Source organism: Glycine soja, chromosome 18, assembly GCF_004193775.1.
Source record: "Glycine soja cultivar W05 chromosome 18, ASM419377v2, whole genome shotgun sequence".
NCBI lineage: Eukaryota > Viridiplantae > Streptophyta > Magnoliopsida > Fabales > Fabaceae > Glycine > Glycine soja.
The window spans coordinates 10,397,755-10,415,913 of NC_041019.1; the positions used below are offsets into that span (position 1 = coordinate 10,397,755).

General features: G+C 29.0%; 1 protein-coding gene across 1 annotated transcript; it reads left to right on the forward strand.

Annotated features, from left to right (window-relative positions):
• Positions 1 to 10: 10 nt before the first annotated feature.
• Positions 11 to 10,852, forward strand: LOC114395847. Its single transcript, XM_028357714.1, has 8 exons — positions 11 to 76; positions 644 to 1,219; positions 1,795 to 1,947; positions 2,965 to 3,048; positions 4,695 to 4,856; positions 8,188 to 8,379; positions 8,862 to 9,268; positions 10,058 to 10,852. Exons 1-8 carry the CDS (start codon positions 64 to 66, stop codon positions 10,649 to 10,651), a joined length of 2,181 nt encoding a protein of 726 aa, XP_028213515.1. The 5' UTR covers positions 11 to 63; the 3' UTR covers positions 10,652 to 10,852.
• The last annotated feature ends 7,307 nt before the right edge of the window (positions 10,853 to 18,159 follow it).

The window sequence follows — 18,159 nt, forward strand, 5'->3', positions numbered from 1 at the left end:
GCAGTTGCCACTTCGCTTATATCGTATCATCCTTCCCATCATTCTTCGTTTCAACCTCGCAAAATGACTACAACTGGTGAGTCCAAAATGGAATGTAGATTAGAACATTTGTAAACAAGTTTTTGAATATTTCCATATTCTCCTTGTACTAATTAGTTTGATTGACCATCTCTTCATTATATTTTGTTAGTTATCTAACGTAATTTCAATGCACGCGTTATTTTCAGCATTTTTATTTATTTAAGCACCTTTAAATTAGTGTATATCTGAGATAATTTCGATCCAAAATAAGTCTTTTGGATGAATTCTTAATGACAAGAAATATAATATAAAATCATGAGTTGCCTAACAGCTTATGCTTTTTGTGTATCAAAATCTCTATGACCATTATGTAGTTGAGTTTGGTCGTCCCCATCGTCTTAGAAATGCAAATATAAAATCATAGATGTATCTTCAGTTAATATATAATTTATGCTTTTTGGTATGACTGGTTTGTGATATCTTTGAATGAAGGATTAATCTATCAAAATTTTCTGTCACACCCATATATATGTATAATGTAAATAATTTGCATTCACCACGTGGTGGGGATGTTACGATTATTCCATTAATTCTCACAAGGATCCATAATTTGTTTCTCTAGAATCATCAACAAGATTGGTTACTGTAGAATCAACAGCAACAATTATTGAAGGAACGGAAGTTGACAATGTGAATCGGGACTCGTTGTTCCGACGGTGCGTGTTGCAAGGGGCATGGGAAGAATACGTCATTCCGGCATATAAAAACAACAGCGACTTCCACAAAATAAAAATCAACGAAAGCAGAGGCACTGCACTTCACGTGGCAGTGAATGATGGCAGAATGGAACTTGTTAATAAACTTGTTGGTGCAATCTTGGAGCACGAAGGTAGGGAAGTGGTGAGCGATGAAAGTGCACTGAAATCAACCAATGAGAGAGGGGACACTCCTTTGCACCTTGCAGCATCAAGAGGGTTCATTGATATGTGCAAGTGCATCATAGGGAAACATGGGGAAAGGAAGGAATTGATCAAGGTAAAGAACAACAAGGGTGAGACACCTCTCTTCCGTGCTGTGGCCACATACCACAAAAAGACCTTTGTGTACCTCTATCATGCTTCCAAGGATTTAGATGTTTCACTTACAAACAATGAGGGTGATACCATCCTTCACCGTGCCATTTGGGGTGAATTATTCGGTAAGCAATGTTACTTTTTATTTATTTTACTTTATTCTTGTAAGCAAGCAATTGATCCCCATCTATCCTTTAATTACCCATACAAGTTATTTTTAAGTAGGTTAAAATATCTTTTAGTCTATTAATTTTGTAATTTTTTTCATTTTTATCCTTTATATTTTAAATGACACATATTGACTTTTATGTTTACAAATAAATTTAAAATAATTCTTTCACCAATGATGATATAACATTAATTTTATTATTATTTTATGACTTAATATTTAATTTGATAATCAAATTATTTTAAATTTTTTAATTAGATCCTCTTGTTTTAAAAAGTTTCAATCAACCATGGTGTTGTTTAGATTTTAGTCAATTTTTTTTACCAATGATAATTTTTTACTAACATTATATTTTGTTGACTTAAAATGTATTTAGTTCACATATATATGTATCATTATTTTAAATTAAAAAATAAAATACAAAGAATGAGATTTTTTTAATCAAAAAAGAATGAGAAATGATTCAGCTTGATTCAATGAAAATTTTGATTTTATTGGTTAATAATATTCCTGTGGTGATTAATTTTACAGATTTGGCAATTATAATAACTCATTGCTATCCTGGTCGACTTGTTGACACACGAAACAAAGACGGAGCCACTCCTCTCAAAGTTCTTGCCAGCAAGCCTTCGGCCTTCAAGAGTGGAAGGAGTCTCCCATGGTGGAAGCAAATTCTATATTATTGTAAGTATATATTGCGTGGTGACCGAGCATCAAGAATTTTTATAAGAAAAAATAAATTAAATGTAGATAGGGTTGTGCTTTAAAAAAAAAAAACAAATTAAATCAAATTGAATCACTCTTACGGTTTGGTTTTTAATCCAAATCAGTTTATTATATAATAAATGGTTTGGTTTTTAGTGATTACATAGAAAAATGATTCTTGGTGATCCAAAAGATTAAGTGACATCAAGTGATAGAGAGATGAAAAAGAAGAAAAAAAAAGATAAGACATAAAAAAAAATAGGAAAGAGAGATATAACGAGGAATAATAGGTGTTATTTAAAGCAAAGCTCAAATACTTGCTTTGGCCAAAAGTAGCTGATGATTTTTTTTCTTCTTCTTTTTAACGAATATTATTAACTCTTCCAGCAGGTACCCTGGGTAAATGTTACCCATTCATTTAAAAACAAAAGAATCTGAACGGCTATTGTCATTTTTCCATAAGATTTAATAGGTTCTTTCCAAATGAGCTTTTTATTGGTCTTAAAAGTAATTAGCTATTTGGGTATTATTTGTTCAATATTTCCGTGCCAGTCAACTAGCCCCCCCCCCCCCCCCCCCCCCCCCCTCTTTTGAAAGGTAGTCCACTAGCTTATTATTCCAATAATTAAATTTATTATTTATAATCTTTTAAACTTAGTCTTACTGTATGGAATTCATCATAAACTCTCAAATAACGAGAGATCGAATTAAGAATAATAATTTGAGAGTTTTAAGTAGAATAAAATTAATATGGAGACTAAATTTATTTAATTTAAAAAAAATAAAGGAATTCAATTAATAAAAACATAGGAAACTAAACTTGCAATTAAATAATCTATATGAAAAATAAGAAATACAATTAAGTAAAAAGAACGTATGAAACTTATACTTTTCTAGGAGACCAAAATAACATTTAGTTGAATTATTGTTATTCATGTCAAATTAAGGTAATCAAGACACCCTTCTAAGACTATCTCTATTATTTTCGTGTCAAAGGTATACTCGTAGGACATCTAGACGGTAAAAAAGCAATAAAATCATATAAGGAGAAAATTGATAAAGCTGGGGACCTAGGCGAAGGTAAACTTCCAATGACTATATATCTCAATGTTATAACTCTATTGAACAGTCACATGTGGAAGTGAATTTCATCATATATAAGGTACCTTTGCTTTGTTTATTTTGTTATTATTAATTACCACCTATTTTGTTTAAGACTATTTTTTGACAGCATTTTGTGTAGCATTATATAGATTCCATTCTATTAGAACAATATAAAATATTAGTTCCTTTAATTTTTCGATATTTTTATAGCTACGTTTTACTTTTTCTTGTTTCTTATATTATTGCAATTTTTTTATGTATCTGGCTAACTATTATTTATTTGATTTAATTATAATTTTGATCTTTATATATAGTTGCAACAATTTTCTCTCTTACTTTTATAGTTTAAAATATCTTATTGTTGTTGCTGCAGTTATAATTTTTTTTCTACTCTTTTATTCATCCCGTCTATAATCCCCTAACGTGGTTAATGACACTTGAATCCTTTAAAATTGCTACAAAACTAAATTTGAAAGCAAAAAAACTGCTAAAAATTTTAGACAATTTGTGTTTTGTAATGGTTCTAGTGTGTTTATATATATAAAACAAGAGAATCTAACTCAGCTAGTTGAATAAGATGTGTGAATATTATAAATCCTTTGATATTTTGTTTAATTCTTACATACAAAAAAGGAATAATATTCTCAAAAATTTAATAAAATTCCAGGAAAAGAACTTCCATAAAAGTCAAAATAAGACATTTCAAATCACATGAACTAAAAGAGGAAGTTATTGCAATTATAGAAACTAAAATGGTCATCAAACATATTTCCTTTTATATGCAACATGAGTTCTTCAAATTCATTTTTTTTTTTTAAAAAATAGTTGTGAGAAACGATACTTTGAGTTAATGCAAATTAGAAACAAAATTAAGATTTTTGTATATTTTATTTAATGAAGGGGAATAATTATATTTTAAAAAATTTCACTAGTTAAAAATCTAAAAGCTCAATACATAAAGCATATATATAATCACCAAAATAATCTCTTTTAAAGGGGATAGTAAATTTTATTTTTTGGAATAAGGCAGGCAATGAAACTGTTTCATAATTTTTTTTATTAACAAGAATGAGAATCCTTATTGGATACAGTACAACAAGGTGACATTTTTAATTTGTACCAAATCCAGCATTATGTGCAAACTATATATAAAGCCCAATCATGCATCCTTGCTTGACAGAATTGTGGTAGGAGAATAACAAAAAATTAAAGTAGAGCTTAATCATTAAACGAATTCATATCCTAGTTCTACTCATTATATTTTAATTGATATATTTTATTAGAGACTTGAGAAATGGATAGATGATGACTTTTTGATTGCTACTTTAACAGTTTAAGGACATATTTGAATAAGTTTATTCAAAAGTACCTTTAGAAGAAAAATGAAAAGAATTTTTTCATGATCTAAAATTTGCGTTATGTATAATTTAAAATTTATTTTTTTAGAGAAGTTATATAAAAGAGTTTTTACAAATTAACTCAAGCATAGATTAATTTTAACTTATGAAGATTTTTTTATTTTCTTTTAAAAATACACATTGAGAAGTTTATTAAAACAAATACTAAGTATATTTTGTTTCGTAATATTGTTACACTTAGTCAGTTGAGTTGTATTATTCCAGTCACAATACAGGTTGAAAGTGCAGCCCAGAAAGCACGTACTATGAGAAGAGCACAAACTTTTGTCGGACAAAAGTATGCCACTTCTGTTCGGTGTGCAAAGAACGTTGTTCGACTAGCATTTGAAGGCCTTAGCCTATCAGGTTTGGGTGTCACCCCACGGGGTATGTGTTTCTCTCTTCTGAAATAATTTTTAATCAGAATATTATTCTTGCATAGTTTTCTCAATTATAGGCTTTGTTGTTGTTTATATCCGAATTGTATCATTGTACAGAAGCAATGCAAGAAGGATACACTTTTACCTTCTACACATATATTCTGCTATTATGCTATCTAGAGCTTAGGTTCTAAAACCCTTTCCTTTCTCCTTTTTTTTTTTCCTTTTCATTCTGTTTCTCTGTTTTTTGTTTCCAACAATGCTTTTTTTTTTTCCTTCATGGGGAAATATGATGTCTCAAATCTATTACACACACTTCGTGTTGCTCTAACTATAACTTTTGCACATAAGTTCAACAATCTCTCCCTAATTGTACACATGAGTCAAATAATCTTTCTCTAAGTGTGAGTCTTTTGTATATGATAATCTTTTTCTCAAGCGGAATATCAATTATTGTGCATACAAGAAAGTTAAACATTAAGATATATGCATCGATCAATCATAAATAATAAGTAAATCTATATCATACTTTAATCATTTATCCTCAATTTTTTTTATTTCTACTCAATGTCTGATTTGAACAAATACTTATACTCCAATATTAACCTTTGGATTCAAGGATTGAGAAGTTTCTTAATAGGTCGTAAGCTTTTGCGTGTAGTTATTAGAGGTATTACTAAGCCAACTAAAGCTAAAGATGACACTGATATTTGGAGACTGTTTGGGAGAGTAAAATCATCAGATATACCTCTATCCTTTCAATTCATGTTTAATTTGTTGATTATGATTCTATAGAAGTCTGGAATTTCTTGGCTACATGGTATAAAACAATTAGATTCACTCACAATTATCACATGGTGTGTCATAGGCTTCCTTTCAATTTAGGTTTAATTATTAATTTAGTTTCTTAAATTTAAATTTATTTATTTTTCATTGAATTTTGAAAATTATTCTTTTTAATTTATTCTATGAGTGTGCAACAAACAGAGAATAATACATTCGTAATTTGGGGTGGTTTTCGCAACAATTTGGTTTTTAATTTATAGGTGCCAAATTTATATTTTAAAATCATCATTGTTAATTTATTATTCACTGTTTGACATACACTTATAAAAAGAACGATTAAAAAGAATAAATTTTAAAATTCAGTTATTTAAAAAAAATAATTTGTGGATCTAGAAAAGATAAAACTTCCAAATTGAGGGATTAAAACATTCATTAAGATGGATGAATGATTTCATTGATAAGGTCCAACCAATTTGGAATCAAGTAGCTGTTGCCAAAATCAGTGAAGATCATCTTCTCATTTAGGTTCTCACGGCTCTTCAACCAGAATATGAAATTGTTCAAGCCTCTTGCATTGACATTATCCACTTCCATCATTAGATATATTTCTATTTAGGAAATTATTTTTTGAAGAAACTCGCTTCAATCTGGATAAAATTCCTCAATTTGGTGCAGCTCTTGCAACTTCTCGATCCTCACATTGAAAACCCAACAATTAACACTGTAACATTTTTCGTCAAAGTGGTTATAACTTTTGTACTTGCCTTACTGTAGAATGAGGGTATTGTCATGGTTATGGCCACATTCTTGAACACTGTCCCTTATACCCTCCATGATTGAAAGGCGGATATCTTCAAATTAAAAATGGGTTCTCTTCCAATACCTCTTCTTCCTTGTATGCTACTTTGTGTAATTCTTCTTGACTCTTTGACTTTGCATTTTGTAACCATATGACCACTAGCTAACATCAAGCTCTTGCCTTTTGCAACCACCAATTGACAGTTTCACACAACAAATGATACTAAAATATACATCACTCACTCGATCATATATCTACCTCTAAACTCAGTCTACTTGACATCTATATTTTATCCCCAACTTGACACTCAATCTAATTTCTGTTAGTAGTCTGATTCCTAACTTAACACTGGAAAAAAAATGATCCATTTTCGCCTTTTTGGTGTCTAGGTATAGGATCCAGGGACGGAACTAGGTTGTAGATTACCGGGGCAGCTGCACCCCCTGAAATATCAAAACCTCCTAATATAGGCAGTTGAAAGAAAATATTGGGTCCTAAGCCACTGCGTTAGTTAGCCTATGTCATTTTCATCATTCATGATTCATAGAAAAACTACAAATAAAAAGATCGCTGCACAAAATGAGGCCAATTAGGCCATACACTAACGCGATATAATTAATGGCCCAAAATTTAAATTATATACAAAAAGAAATGCTTTATTGTTTTATGTTTTTTCTTTGCATAAAAAATAGTTATATTTACTTTTATAGGATAGGGTATATGATATTTTTATTTTTGTTAGAGTCATTTAAAAATTTACTAATAATAGGAACTAATATCATTGTTAATTTTAAGAAACAATTACTTAATTCATTAAAATCAATGAAAGTTGTTAAATTAGTCAATTTTAATTAATAATATCATAAATTTTAGTTTTATTTCAATTCTACTCATAATATTTAATTATTCAAGTGATGATTATTTTTAAAAAATAATTTTTTCAATTGATGAATATACTTAATAATATAATAAATGCATTTACTTTAACAAAAAATAATTATATACCATTAATATACATCACAATTAATTAATGTTAATTTAGCAACAAATTTTTTGTCCCTCCTAACATCTTTTTTATTCCATCCCTAATAGGATCCATAAACAAAATAGATTATTGGGATGAGTTGCGGGATGGGTTAGTTATTTGAGTTCAATCTCTCCATATATCTTCCTTTAAAATGTGTCCATAACTACTATTACCTCCTCCATTCACCCCAACATCTTTAGATTGGCCATGCCTCAACTAGCAAAATTTAGCCTTTAATTTATCATAACCTATAATTTTAAATAGCGATCCGTAAGTGTAGTTACGGCTGCAACATCAAAATATTTTGACATTCCAAAATCACATTACAAATGTAATTACGATCACATTAACTTCAATTGCTCACAATGTAAAGATTTTCTGAGCCATAATTTAAAACCGAGTCATAGTTTATTAGGATTTACCAAATTTGATCCCAACGAATGTTTAAATTGTAATCTTGCAAAACAACCTACACTATCTTTTACTAATTATAACGTAATGCAATTTTTTGTGCATTCACATATCATTCATCTTATCTAACATCTCTCTATTCCTTTTATCTCTTTTCTTGATGTAAAAAGTAATTTGAGAATTTTAGGTATAGAAATGACATTATTCTTATATATGTTACATTGAGTTAACGAGCAACAGTGATGTTGAGCAAACTCTAATTAATGTTTAACCATGACAACGGTTCTTGCTCTGTGCATGTACTTCATTTTCAAGACTTCAAAGCAATAAGGAAGATCAAACAAAAGCACAAATGGAGTCATCAGCTCTTGGATGTTTTTATGGAAACACCTTCTGAGTCGTACATAGGAAATACTGGAGATCCACCATTTAAGAAATATGACGGAAAGGAAGACACAAGCATGGCAATTCCATGGAAAACCATTATTACTCTGCAACAGTTAGAAAGTAAGCAATAAATCACTTTAGTTTAGTTGCTACATAATTAAGTAATATATTAAATTTTTATATTTTCATAAATAATTAAATTGAATCGTAATTACACGAATTAGGATACCAATTAACTAATTAGAAAGAGACAATGGTACTTAGTTTCTGAATTCATTGATTTTAGACTTAATTTAATTACCTTGAATGCCTTACATTTCTTAGATTTGTAGGATAGGATCTTCGTCCTCCTTCTTTCTCAAACATGATGCGTAAGTGTGTAGACCAAAAAGTCTCTACATGGATATGTCGCAATATTTATATTTATAGAGAAAGTAAAGAGATATGTGAAGATCACACACTCACTTACTGTCTGAGTTCATGGGCTCACATGTTATAACATGCTACCTAAATATTACCCAAGCGCTTAGTTTATATTTGTATTAATAATATTTTAATTGTAGTTGGTCCCATCTCTCTGTTTATATATTAATTATTTGCAGAAGTCAAAGAAGAATTTCCAAAGGAGGCAGCAGATTGCTCATCAGAGATGATGCCAAAACAAGAACATGATACTAACAAAAAGGAGACTGCATTTATGGCCGCAGCGAAAAACGGCATAGTCGAAATTGTGTTTGCTCTTCAAACTGCAATACCAAGTGCCATACATGAAACTAACTGTAACAATGAAAACGTATTGCTTGTGGCAGTGAAGAATAGGCAAACTGAGGTTGTTGAGGAGTTGCGGAAGAGTTTGAATAAGAAACTCTTTGTTAGCCTAATTTTAGTAGTGGATAACAAGGAGAACACTGTGTTACACTTGGCGGCAGGTACAACAAGCAACAGCCAAATGACTTGGCAGATTGCTGGTACTGCCATGCAAATGATGTGGCATATAAAGTGGTATGAGGTATGTATATTTACAAATTATAATATATATATATATATATATATATATATTCGCATCAACCTATGCATGCCACACCATAAGTCGTGCACACGATATACTACAGTTCTTTCTTGTGCTATGATTTTTTTTATCAGCAATTTTTTTTTTTGAGCTATGATAATCTATTTAAGATTACTAAATATTTTAGCAGTTCTCTTATGTGTTTATTTAGTTTCCGAAGCTCAACTATTAAATTTGACGTTCTCAACTATTACCATAGGATAGTTAAGTTCAGGGACGGATCTGGAAATATATTAAAGCCCCAATTTTTTTTCCCACAATAATATAAATATTAATTTTTAATAAATAATGAATTTTATAAAAAATATTTATTATTAATTATATTTGTAAAACTAGAAGTAGGATCCATTACTAGAAGGAAATTATATTAAGCAAACACTATCTCAAATATCCTATTTTTCTTATTTATTTTAATCTATACATATTAATAAAGTCTCAAGGGAGGAAGCAGCGGGTCACTGGCTAATTAAGTCATTATTAGACATGAAACTCATGTTAAATTTGATGAAGTTCTCAACTATTGAAAAGTAGCTCATAAAACAAGGATTATTCATTTTTATATATATTATTTTGATGATCATATCACAAGTCAATATTAAATCTTTAATAACAATTTTGACAGTTTTGTCTGTATATTTTGTCATTTGTTTGCCCTTACATAGAGTAGATAAATTAATTTGATGTAATACACAAGTATATTGATCTCTGGTTATACCATGCATGGAGCAGTACATCAGAGATTTAGTGCCAGATCATTTCTTTTTTATAAACAACAAGGATGGCGAAACCCCATGGGAAATCTTCGAGCAAAAACACAAGGACCTGATAAAAGACAGTTCGGAGTGGCTAAAGGAGACATCAAATTCTTGCTCGGTTGTGGCAGCTCTCATTGCTGGGGTTTCCTTTGCAACATCAAGCACTGTCCCTGGAGGCACCGACCAAGGTAAACCTACATTGGAAGGCCAACCGGCGTTTGATGCATTTGCCATTGCTTCGCTAATTGGGCTTTCCTTCTCCGTCACGGCTCTCATAATGTTCCTCGCCATACTCACTTCTCGTAAACAAGCTGAAGACTTTCGCAAGAGCTTGCCATTAAAGCTTCTCTTTGGCCTAACTTCTCTTTTCGTGTCCATTGCTTCAATGCTAGTTTCTTTTTGCGCTGCTCATTTCTTTGTGCTTAAGGATAAGTACAAGAACATCTTATTCCCCATTTATGGTGCCACTTGCTTGCCCGTGACCTTCTATGCAGTGATTCAATTTCCGTTGTATGTTGATCTACTTAAAGCTATTTTTAAGAAGGTGCCACAACGCGCCAAAAGATAAGGGTTGCCATTTTTGGTTCTTCTTACTCCATCCTCCTTGATCAATTTAAACAGATCACTAGTTTAATTGGAATGTTTGTACCAGACTAATGTCTTATCTGTATTTAATTATGTCTGGAAAACAGTATACCAATTTCATATTTTGGTGGTTGTAATTTGCTTGCATTGTATATCATCTCATTATTAATAGCCATCATCAGATGCCAACCAATTGAAAATGGGCACTGCTAACTATCATATATATATATATATATATATATATAAAGGACTTACTAAAGAATGTCATCTACTAAAAAATTAACAGCTAAGACTTTAAAATTTTTGTTTAAATATGCTTTGTCTCGTAAATATAGTCATATTTGCTTTTGATCCATTAAAAAAAATTACTTAACTTTTGGAGCTATCAATTTTCTTTATTTTAGTTGTTATTTTGTTTTAGTCATTGTAATATATTTGTTTTTTTAATTTTATTTTAGTCTTTATAATTTCTTTTAGTTTGTATCAAGTATTTTTGAAAGGGATTAATTCAAAATAAGCATTCTTTCATCTTTCTCTTCACTTTATTTTTATTTTTATTTTTTTACCAGTTTCCCATCTCTGTTATTTTTTCATCACATTACTTTACTATATTATTCATTTTAATATGATAATATTTATATTTTTTTTTAATTTCTGAGGTTTTGAGCGGAAAAAATAGTTTATAATTTTATGTAGCATATTAAAGGAACACTAAAATATATTTTAAAATTAAGCACACTAAACATGTAGAGTTTCAAATTTGTGTATTCAATAACTCATTATATGTCACACCGTATAAAAAAAAACACTTTTTACATCACGAATTTACAATGATTGCTTAAAAAATGACTTAAAAAACATGCAGTGACAATTCCGTAATTTGCTGCAAAATTGACATCGGTTAGTAACCAATGTAAATATTCTCACCTCTAAACGTAATATTAGTTGTGGCAACTCCTTTACAGCAAAACTTGTGCTGCATAGCTCCTTCTCAGATTCTCCTCTCTCTCTCTCTCTCTCACAAATCGAATCCCATGACTGCAACATCAAATCCTCATCAATCCAAACCCTCTTCTTCCCACTTTCCCATATCCTCCACCAAACCCTGTTGACGACGACCTTCGTTGTCTACGTCATGCATGCACCGCCACGAGACTGACCCAAACGACGACGTACGTTGAGGTTATCATTCTCAAAATAAGTTCAGTGCTCTCGCCAAAGAGAAGGACATAGACCCATTCACAAGGTGAAGCTGTTGGAGGAAGCTTCAGATGAAGCAGAGATCTGACACTATAACGAGTACTCAAAAGTCGCTTACGGTTATTGAAGCGGTGACCAAGGAGAAGAATGAGACTTAGAACTTTAATGACGCTCAGGCGGGTCAGATGTGCAAATCAAAACCCTACGCAAATCAATTGAGAAAAAGAGATACGAAGAAGATGAATGCCGGCGAATTACAATTGAGAGAAAGATTTACGAAAAGAAAAAAAATAGGTTAACAAAACAAAAACATGTCTACAAATAAAAAGAGATACGAAGAAGACGAATGCCGGTGAATTACAATTGAGAGAAAGATTTACGAAAAGAAAAAAAATAGGTTAACAAAACAAAAACATGTCTACAAATAGTAAAAAAGTAGTTTTTTCTTAAAAAAAATAGGTTTACAACTCTGAATCGTAAACCTTTAAAAAAATTTTAAAAAAAGAATAAAATAGTTTTATAACTTTAAAGTTGTAAAGCAAAATACGACTTTCGTTTTAAAAATGAAAGTCGTAAAAAAAAAAGATTTGCATTGAAGTCGTAAATATTTTTACGATTTCAGTTAAAAAATTAAAAAAATAACAAGTCGTAACAGGTATTATGACTTCTGAGTTAGAAGTCGTAATACCTATTACGACTTATCCCATTTTGGATAATTTTTTAAAATATACCCCTGATTGGAGAATTGGAAATTTTTTTACCCCTAATTGGTAAAAAGGCCGAGATACTTGGTCCCTGGCAACTGCAACATGTCAAGCCCAACTTCGTTTTGTCTTTTCTCTATCTTGATTTTTGGACCTATTTCATCAAATTGGTTGAGGGGTTCTCTTCACCTTTAAAAAATGAGCAAAACACATCCAAGAGCATTCAATTATGTTGCCAAAATAGGAGATCTGGTTAGATCTCTATTGTGAGTTGGAAGAATCTACAAATGAAAGGAGTGCCCTCATAACCTATAAATTTTTCTTATAATTTTTAATTTTCAAATAATAAATATAGTAATGGTTAAAAATGACAACAACTCTTAAACAAAAATTATTGAAATTCTCAATCCTAATGATGTCATCCTCAATTGGATGAAATAGATGGGATTGAAACATTTTAAAAAATTAGTAGATCTGAATGAGACATCTTAATAATTTAGGAACCAAATTAGTAGTTAAGTCTTATAATACTCCAATGGCTAGTGATCCAATATATAATTGGTCAACAACTAGTTATTTTTTCTTTTTTCTTTTTGGAAAATTCTCTTATTTCTTGGCCTAGCAAAATTAAAGTTTTTGTATCCCGCTCTAGCACAAAACATTAATGTTGGGTTCTTGCTAATGCTACCTCTACTACTACCTATGTGACCTCTAGTAACTTTTTTGTCTAACATTTAGTAAAAGTATTACTAAAAGTCTTGGATAACATTTAAAAAATATTGTCAAATTATGAATAAATGTTATTAATTTTTTTTTTTTTGACAATTGATCAAATATTGTGTATAACCCATGTTGCTAAAGCTTGAAAATATCATGAAAAGGCTTTAGTAACAAGGACTATATGCAATATTTGATAAAATGTTGCAAAACATATTAGTAACATTTATTCATAGTTTGGTGATATTTTTTGAATGTTGACAAAAGTTTTTAGGAACATTTTTATTAAGAATTAGGCAAAAAAAAAAATGTTAAACATCACATGTATAGTTGTACTTGAAATTACATTTATTATCTCATGGAAAATGCTAGGACAATGGGTTAAGGAGCTAAAATGAAAAAAAAATTTATTGAATTGCGTAAAATTATGCTACATATGATTTTTTTTGCGTTGTACAATAATTCCCACATTAAAAATTTTCTCCTTTTAATTGGTTAACCAATTCCCTGCGTTATATGGGTTCCGAACACCATTTAGCTACTACGCTTCATTTTGACAATAGAAAGTGCAATATAAATTTTTGGCAATAATTTTTTTCATGAGTGTATGAAGCACATGGAAATTAATTAACACATTGTACATCAACATGTTAAATAATTAGTGCCACCATCTGGTTGATTTCCATCTCCTCTGCGGACAAAACAATCGATATTTTCACCAAAGCACATTCACCTGCTTGATTCTAGGTTCTTTTAAGCAAACTCAAGTTGGCATCTACTGTACCAACTAAAGTCTAACAAGTGGTGTTAGCATAATCATAGGGTCAGAATAAAAGCAATGCAAAAAGGATACATCCTTTCCTTCCATATGTTGCACATCTCTTTCCTTGATGTCAAACTTATATGAAAATTTTAGGTAGAATAACATTATTCTTAATTTCTTAATATGTTGCTGCTTACTTTTTATATTTAGTCAACTAGCAACAGTCATTTTGAACAAAATCTGATATGTTTAATTATCACAACTTCTCCTATTTGTGCATGTACTTCATTTTCAAGACTTCAAAGCAATAAAGAAGATCAAACAAACATTACTACAAAAAGTAGTTTTAACATCGGCTTATTAACATCGATTTTGTCCAAAATCGATGTTAAGTTAAATGCGGTGGTATATTTGTAAATAAAATATCCTTCTGAACATCGATTTTCAAGAAAACCGATGTTAATGCATAGACATTAACATCGGTTTTTCAAAAACCGATGTTAACATCATTAGTTAACATCGATTTTTGAAAAACCGATGTTAACGTATGATATGTTAACATCGATTTTCCAAAAAATCGATGTTAATGCATACACGTTAACATTGGTTTTTGAAAACCAATGTTAACGTGTATGCATTAACATCGGTTGCTTGAAAAACCGATGTTAATATAATTTTTTTTAATTATTCATATATTTTTTTAAAAAATAAAATATTGCGTTATTAATTATATTTTAATTAAAAAATAAAATAATTAATAAACAATAATAAATTCAAAAGGTAAGCATTTAAAAATTAAACTAAATTTTTAAAATGAATTTTTGTAATTTTAATTTTATTATTTAATGATCATCATTTAAATATAACACACATTTATATAAATTATTTGATATTAGTTAATTTGAAAATAAAATAAATTTTTTTTTTAATAATAGAGTTTTACTTTTATAGAATTTTTATAGAATGTTGGTCAAAACAATTATATCATAAAAAATTAAAATCTTTTATTATTATATTTTTATTTAATTATTATAAAAATAAAAAATTAGTCTTTTTCTTCTTAAAAAGGTAAATGGAGAATATTGTTTAAAAATTCTATGAAATCCTACTATATTTATATTATCGTATTATCTTTAAATTTAAAGTAAATTAAAATATTTGTATATATTAATTTGATTTATTAAAAATATATGTTATAGTGGTTTAATTTAAATAATTATAGTTATCTCATATATTTGTAGGATTTAAAAAAAAATGAAATTTTCATTATTTTTAAACAATTTTTTCAGAAAATAAAAATATTTTCATGACACGAAAATTATGTTTTAAGTCTTTAAATTTAGAGTTAATTATAATCCACATGTAATTTATTTTTATTACATTTTTCATTTTTTTATTATTTTTAACCTCATTTGTTAATTATGTGAATTTTTTGTTAATAAATTTAATAAAAAAATTATTTAGGAAAGAAGAAACAAAGAAAAAGAATTATATTTAAATAGTGATGAATTGTTTTTGTTAAAAGTTATTTTAATACTCATTTAGGAAAGAAGAAACAAAGAAAAAACATTTCGGATTAATTGTTTTTAGTCTCTATTTTTTTTAAATTCTAATTTTAATATTTGAACAAATATTTGGCTTGTCAAAGTCTTCAAACTTTTCTTTATTATCTTTAGATTTTGCCGTCAACTTTATTTGTTTGACAAAATGATGTTATGATAAACATCGAGACTATCACATGTTAGATAAAAAAATATATATTGAATTTTATTATTAACTTGTGTTAAAAATAAAAAACTCTAAACATGAATTATATCACCCAAAATCAAAATCAAATATGCAAAACCAATTCCATTTAAAATTAATTTTGTAAATGCTGAATATGTGAATATAATTTCATTTGTTAGACTTAACTTCTCGTTAATATTTTTTAGTACAATAAACATGTAATGTGATTATGTGAATATAATTTTGTTATATTGTTAATTAATTAAAATTCACTTTTGACATATTTTTTTAGAGTGATTATAGAAAAACAAAAAAAAAATGGTATATAACAGTTTACTTTGAACACAATTACAAAACATTTATATTGTATGAATTATTTGTTTTTTATTTGTTAATAATTTAAATTAGTTTTAGGAAATTACACATATAGATCAATTGACCTAAATTTATTTTAACTTAACGTTAAATCGTAAATCTTGCGATTGGGTTGTATATTAAAAACAAAAATTTACAAACTTCCTGTAATTCTATCAAGCTGGAGTAGGATTGAAAACAGTATTTTTAGAATTGAAAAATATATAATGGTCACTGCATAAAAAATAAAAGAAAATTCAAAATCTGACAGCGCCTTATGTTTTATTTATTTTTGGTACGTGAATGACAAGGGAGATGAACTGATGCTAACGGAACGCGGACTCCAAGGCTAAAACAATGAGGCAGATTTAAGGAGAGAGAGTTGAGGTCCGTATATTTTAAACTTAAGCTTAGTTTCTATTTTCTAATTTCCAATAACCAACCTCAAAGGTGGTCTTGTTTTTGTTTCTTTTGGGGAAGTCATGTTAAACTTGGGAAAGCCCCTTCTCAGTTGGGTAATTAGGTGCGACTTGTTGAATTTATTCGGGTCAAATAGTTTAATGGGTTAACCTGCAATGAACCCTTTAAAAATAATAAAAACAAAATGAAGGGTTTTAGAATTAGGGCTTTTTTAGTTTTTCCTCCGCCACTACAGCGTGGACGGAATCGGAGTGCAGCCATAGCAGCAGCAACAGAAGTCCTGTAAGTGCAAAGCCACACCTTCCAAACTCACATTTTAATTCCAATTGCGTCGATAATATAGTTAGAACAATGTTATATCGATTTTCTTAATGCTTTCATCATTGTATTTTTATACATTTTCGAATATTATAATCGAGATTAGATTGATCCTAAGTAAATAGTATGTTATATATATATATATATATATCGATTTTCGAATGTTATATATAGCCAAAATTAGATTATCTTGGGTGGCGAAGAAGCTAATTGGTTCTGCGACTTCTGAAATCAAATATAGATCTTGGGATTGGATAAATGCAAAACTTAAGGGATTTCATTTCTCTTTCTATGAATGATATTCAAATTCTTTATGGTGATGCTGTAAAGTATTGATATACACGTTGGTGGATTTCATTTCATTTCTCTTTCTATGAGTGGTTGTGTGTACACATGTATTTTGTGTGTAAATGTTTACATTCACTAACAAAAAAGCAGTAGAATTTAAAATCATAAAAAAATTACATTTATAAAATTATATTGTTATAGAATGTTTTACCATCATTTTTTAATATTCGTGCCATGAGTTATTTTATAAGAGAAAAATTTAAAAATTATTATTAGTCGAAATAAAATAAGATTGTAGAATCATTATACAAATATTATCTTATATTTTTATTCTTTATTTATTTTTTATAGTAATAATTAAATTTGAATACCACAAATATATCTAGAATTTTTTTTTGTGTCTATTTTTCTCTACCTTGGTTAATATTAAACCTTTGTATGCCAATATATGTATCTATTTTCAGATACTAACCCTGTGGTATAGAGCTCCTGAAGTCCTCTTGGGAGCTACCCATTACTCAACAGTCAACAAGTGGTCCGTTGGCTGCATATTTGGTAAGAACATGAGGATTCAAGGATCTTCTGGTTTGTATATTAGGAAGAGTTATAGAGGTTTTTCTAATAATACTAATTGCTTATAAATTGTAGCTGAATTTGTCACCAAACAACCACTCTTTCTAGGTGATTTCGAGCTGCGACAACTCCTTCGTATATTCAGGTACAGTATTTAAGGTTTATGGTTTAGCACAGAGGTGACTCAATGGTTATTGAAGTCTAAGGTAATTTTTAAGACATTTTTTAAAAAATTATGTTAGTCCTTTTTGTTAGTTTATGTTATCTTTTTTGTTTTATAAAAATTAATAGTAATTTTTTTAAACCTTAAGTTTTAGTTATTTTATCCTTCGATCTCTCTCATTTAATGATATTAATGATATTAGATATATGTGTGTCACATGTTAGGTGTTAATTTAATATCCAATTGGATTGGATTTTTTTTTT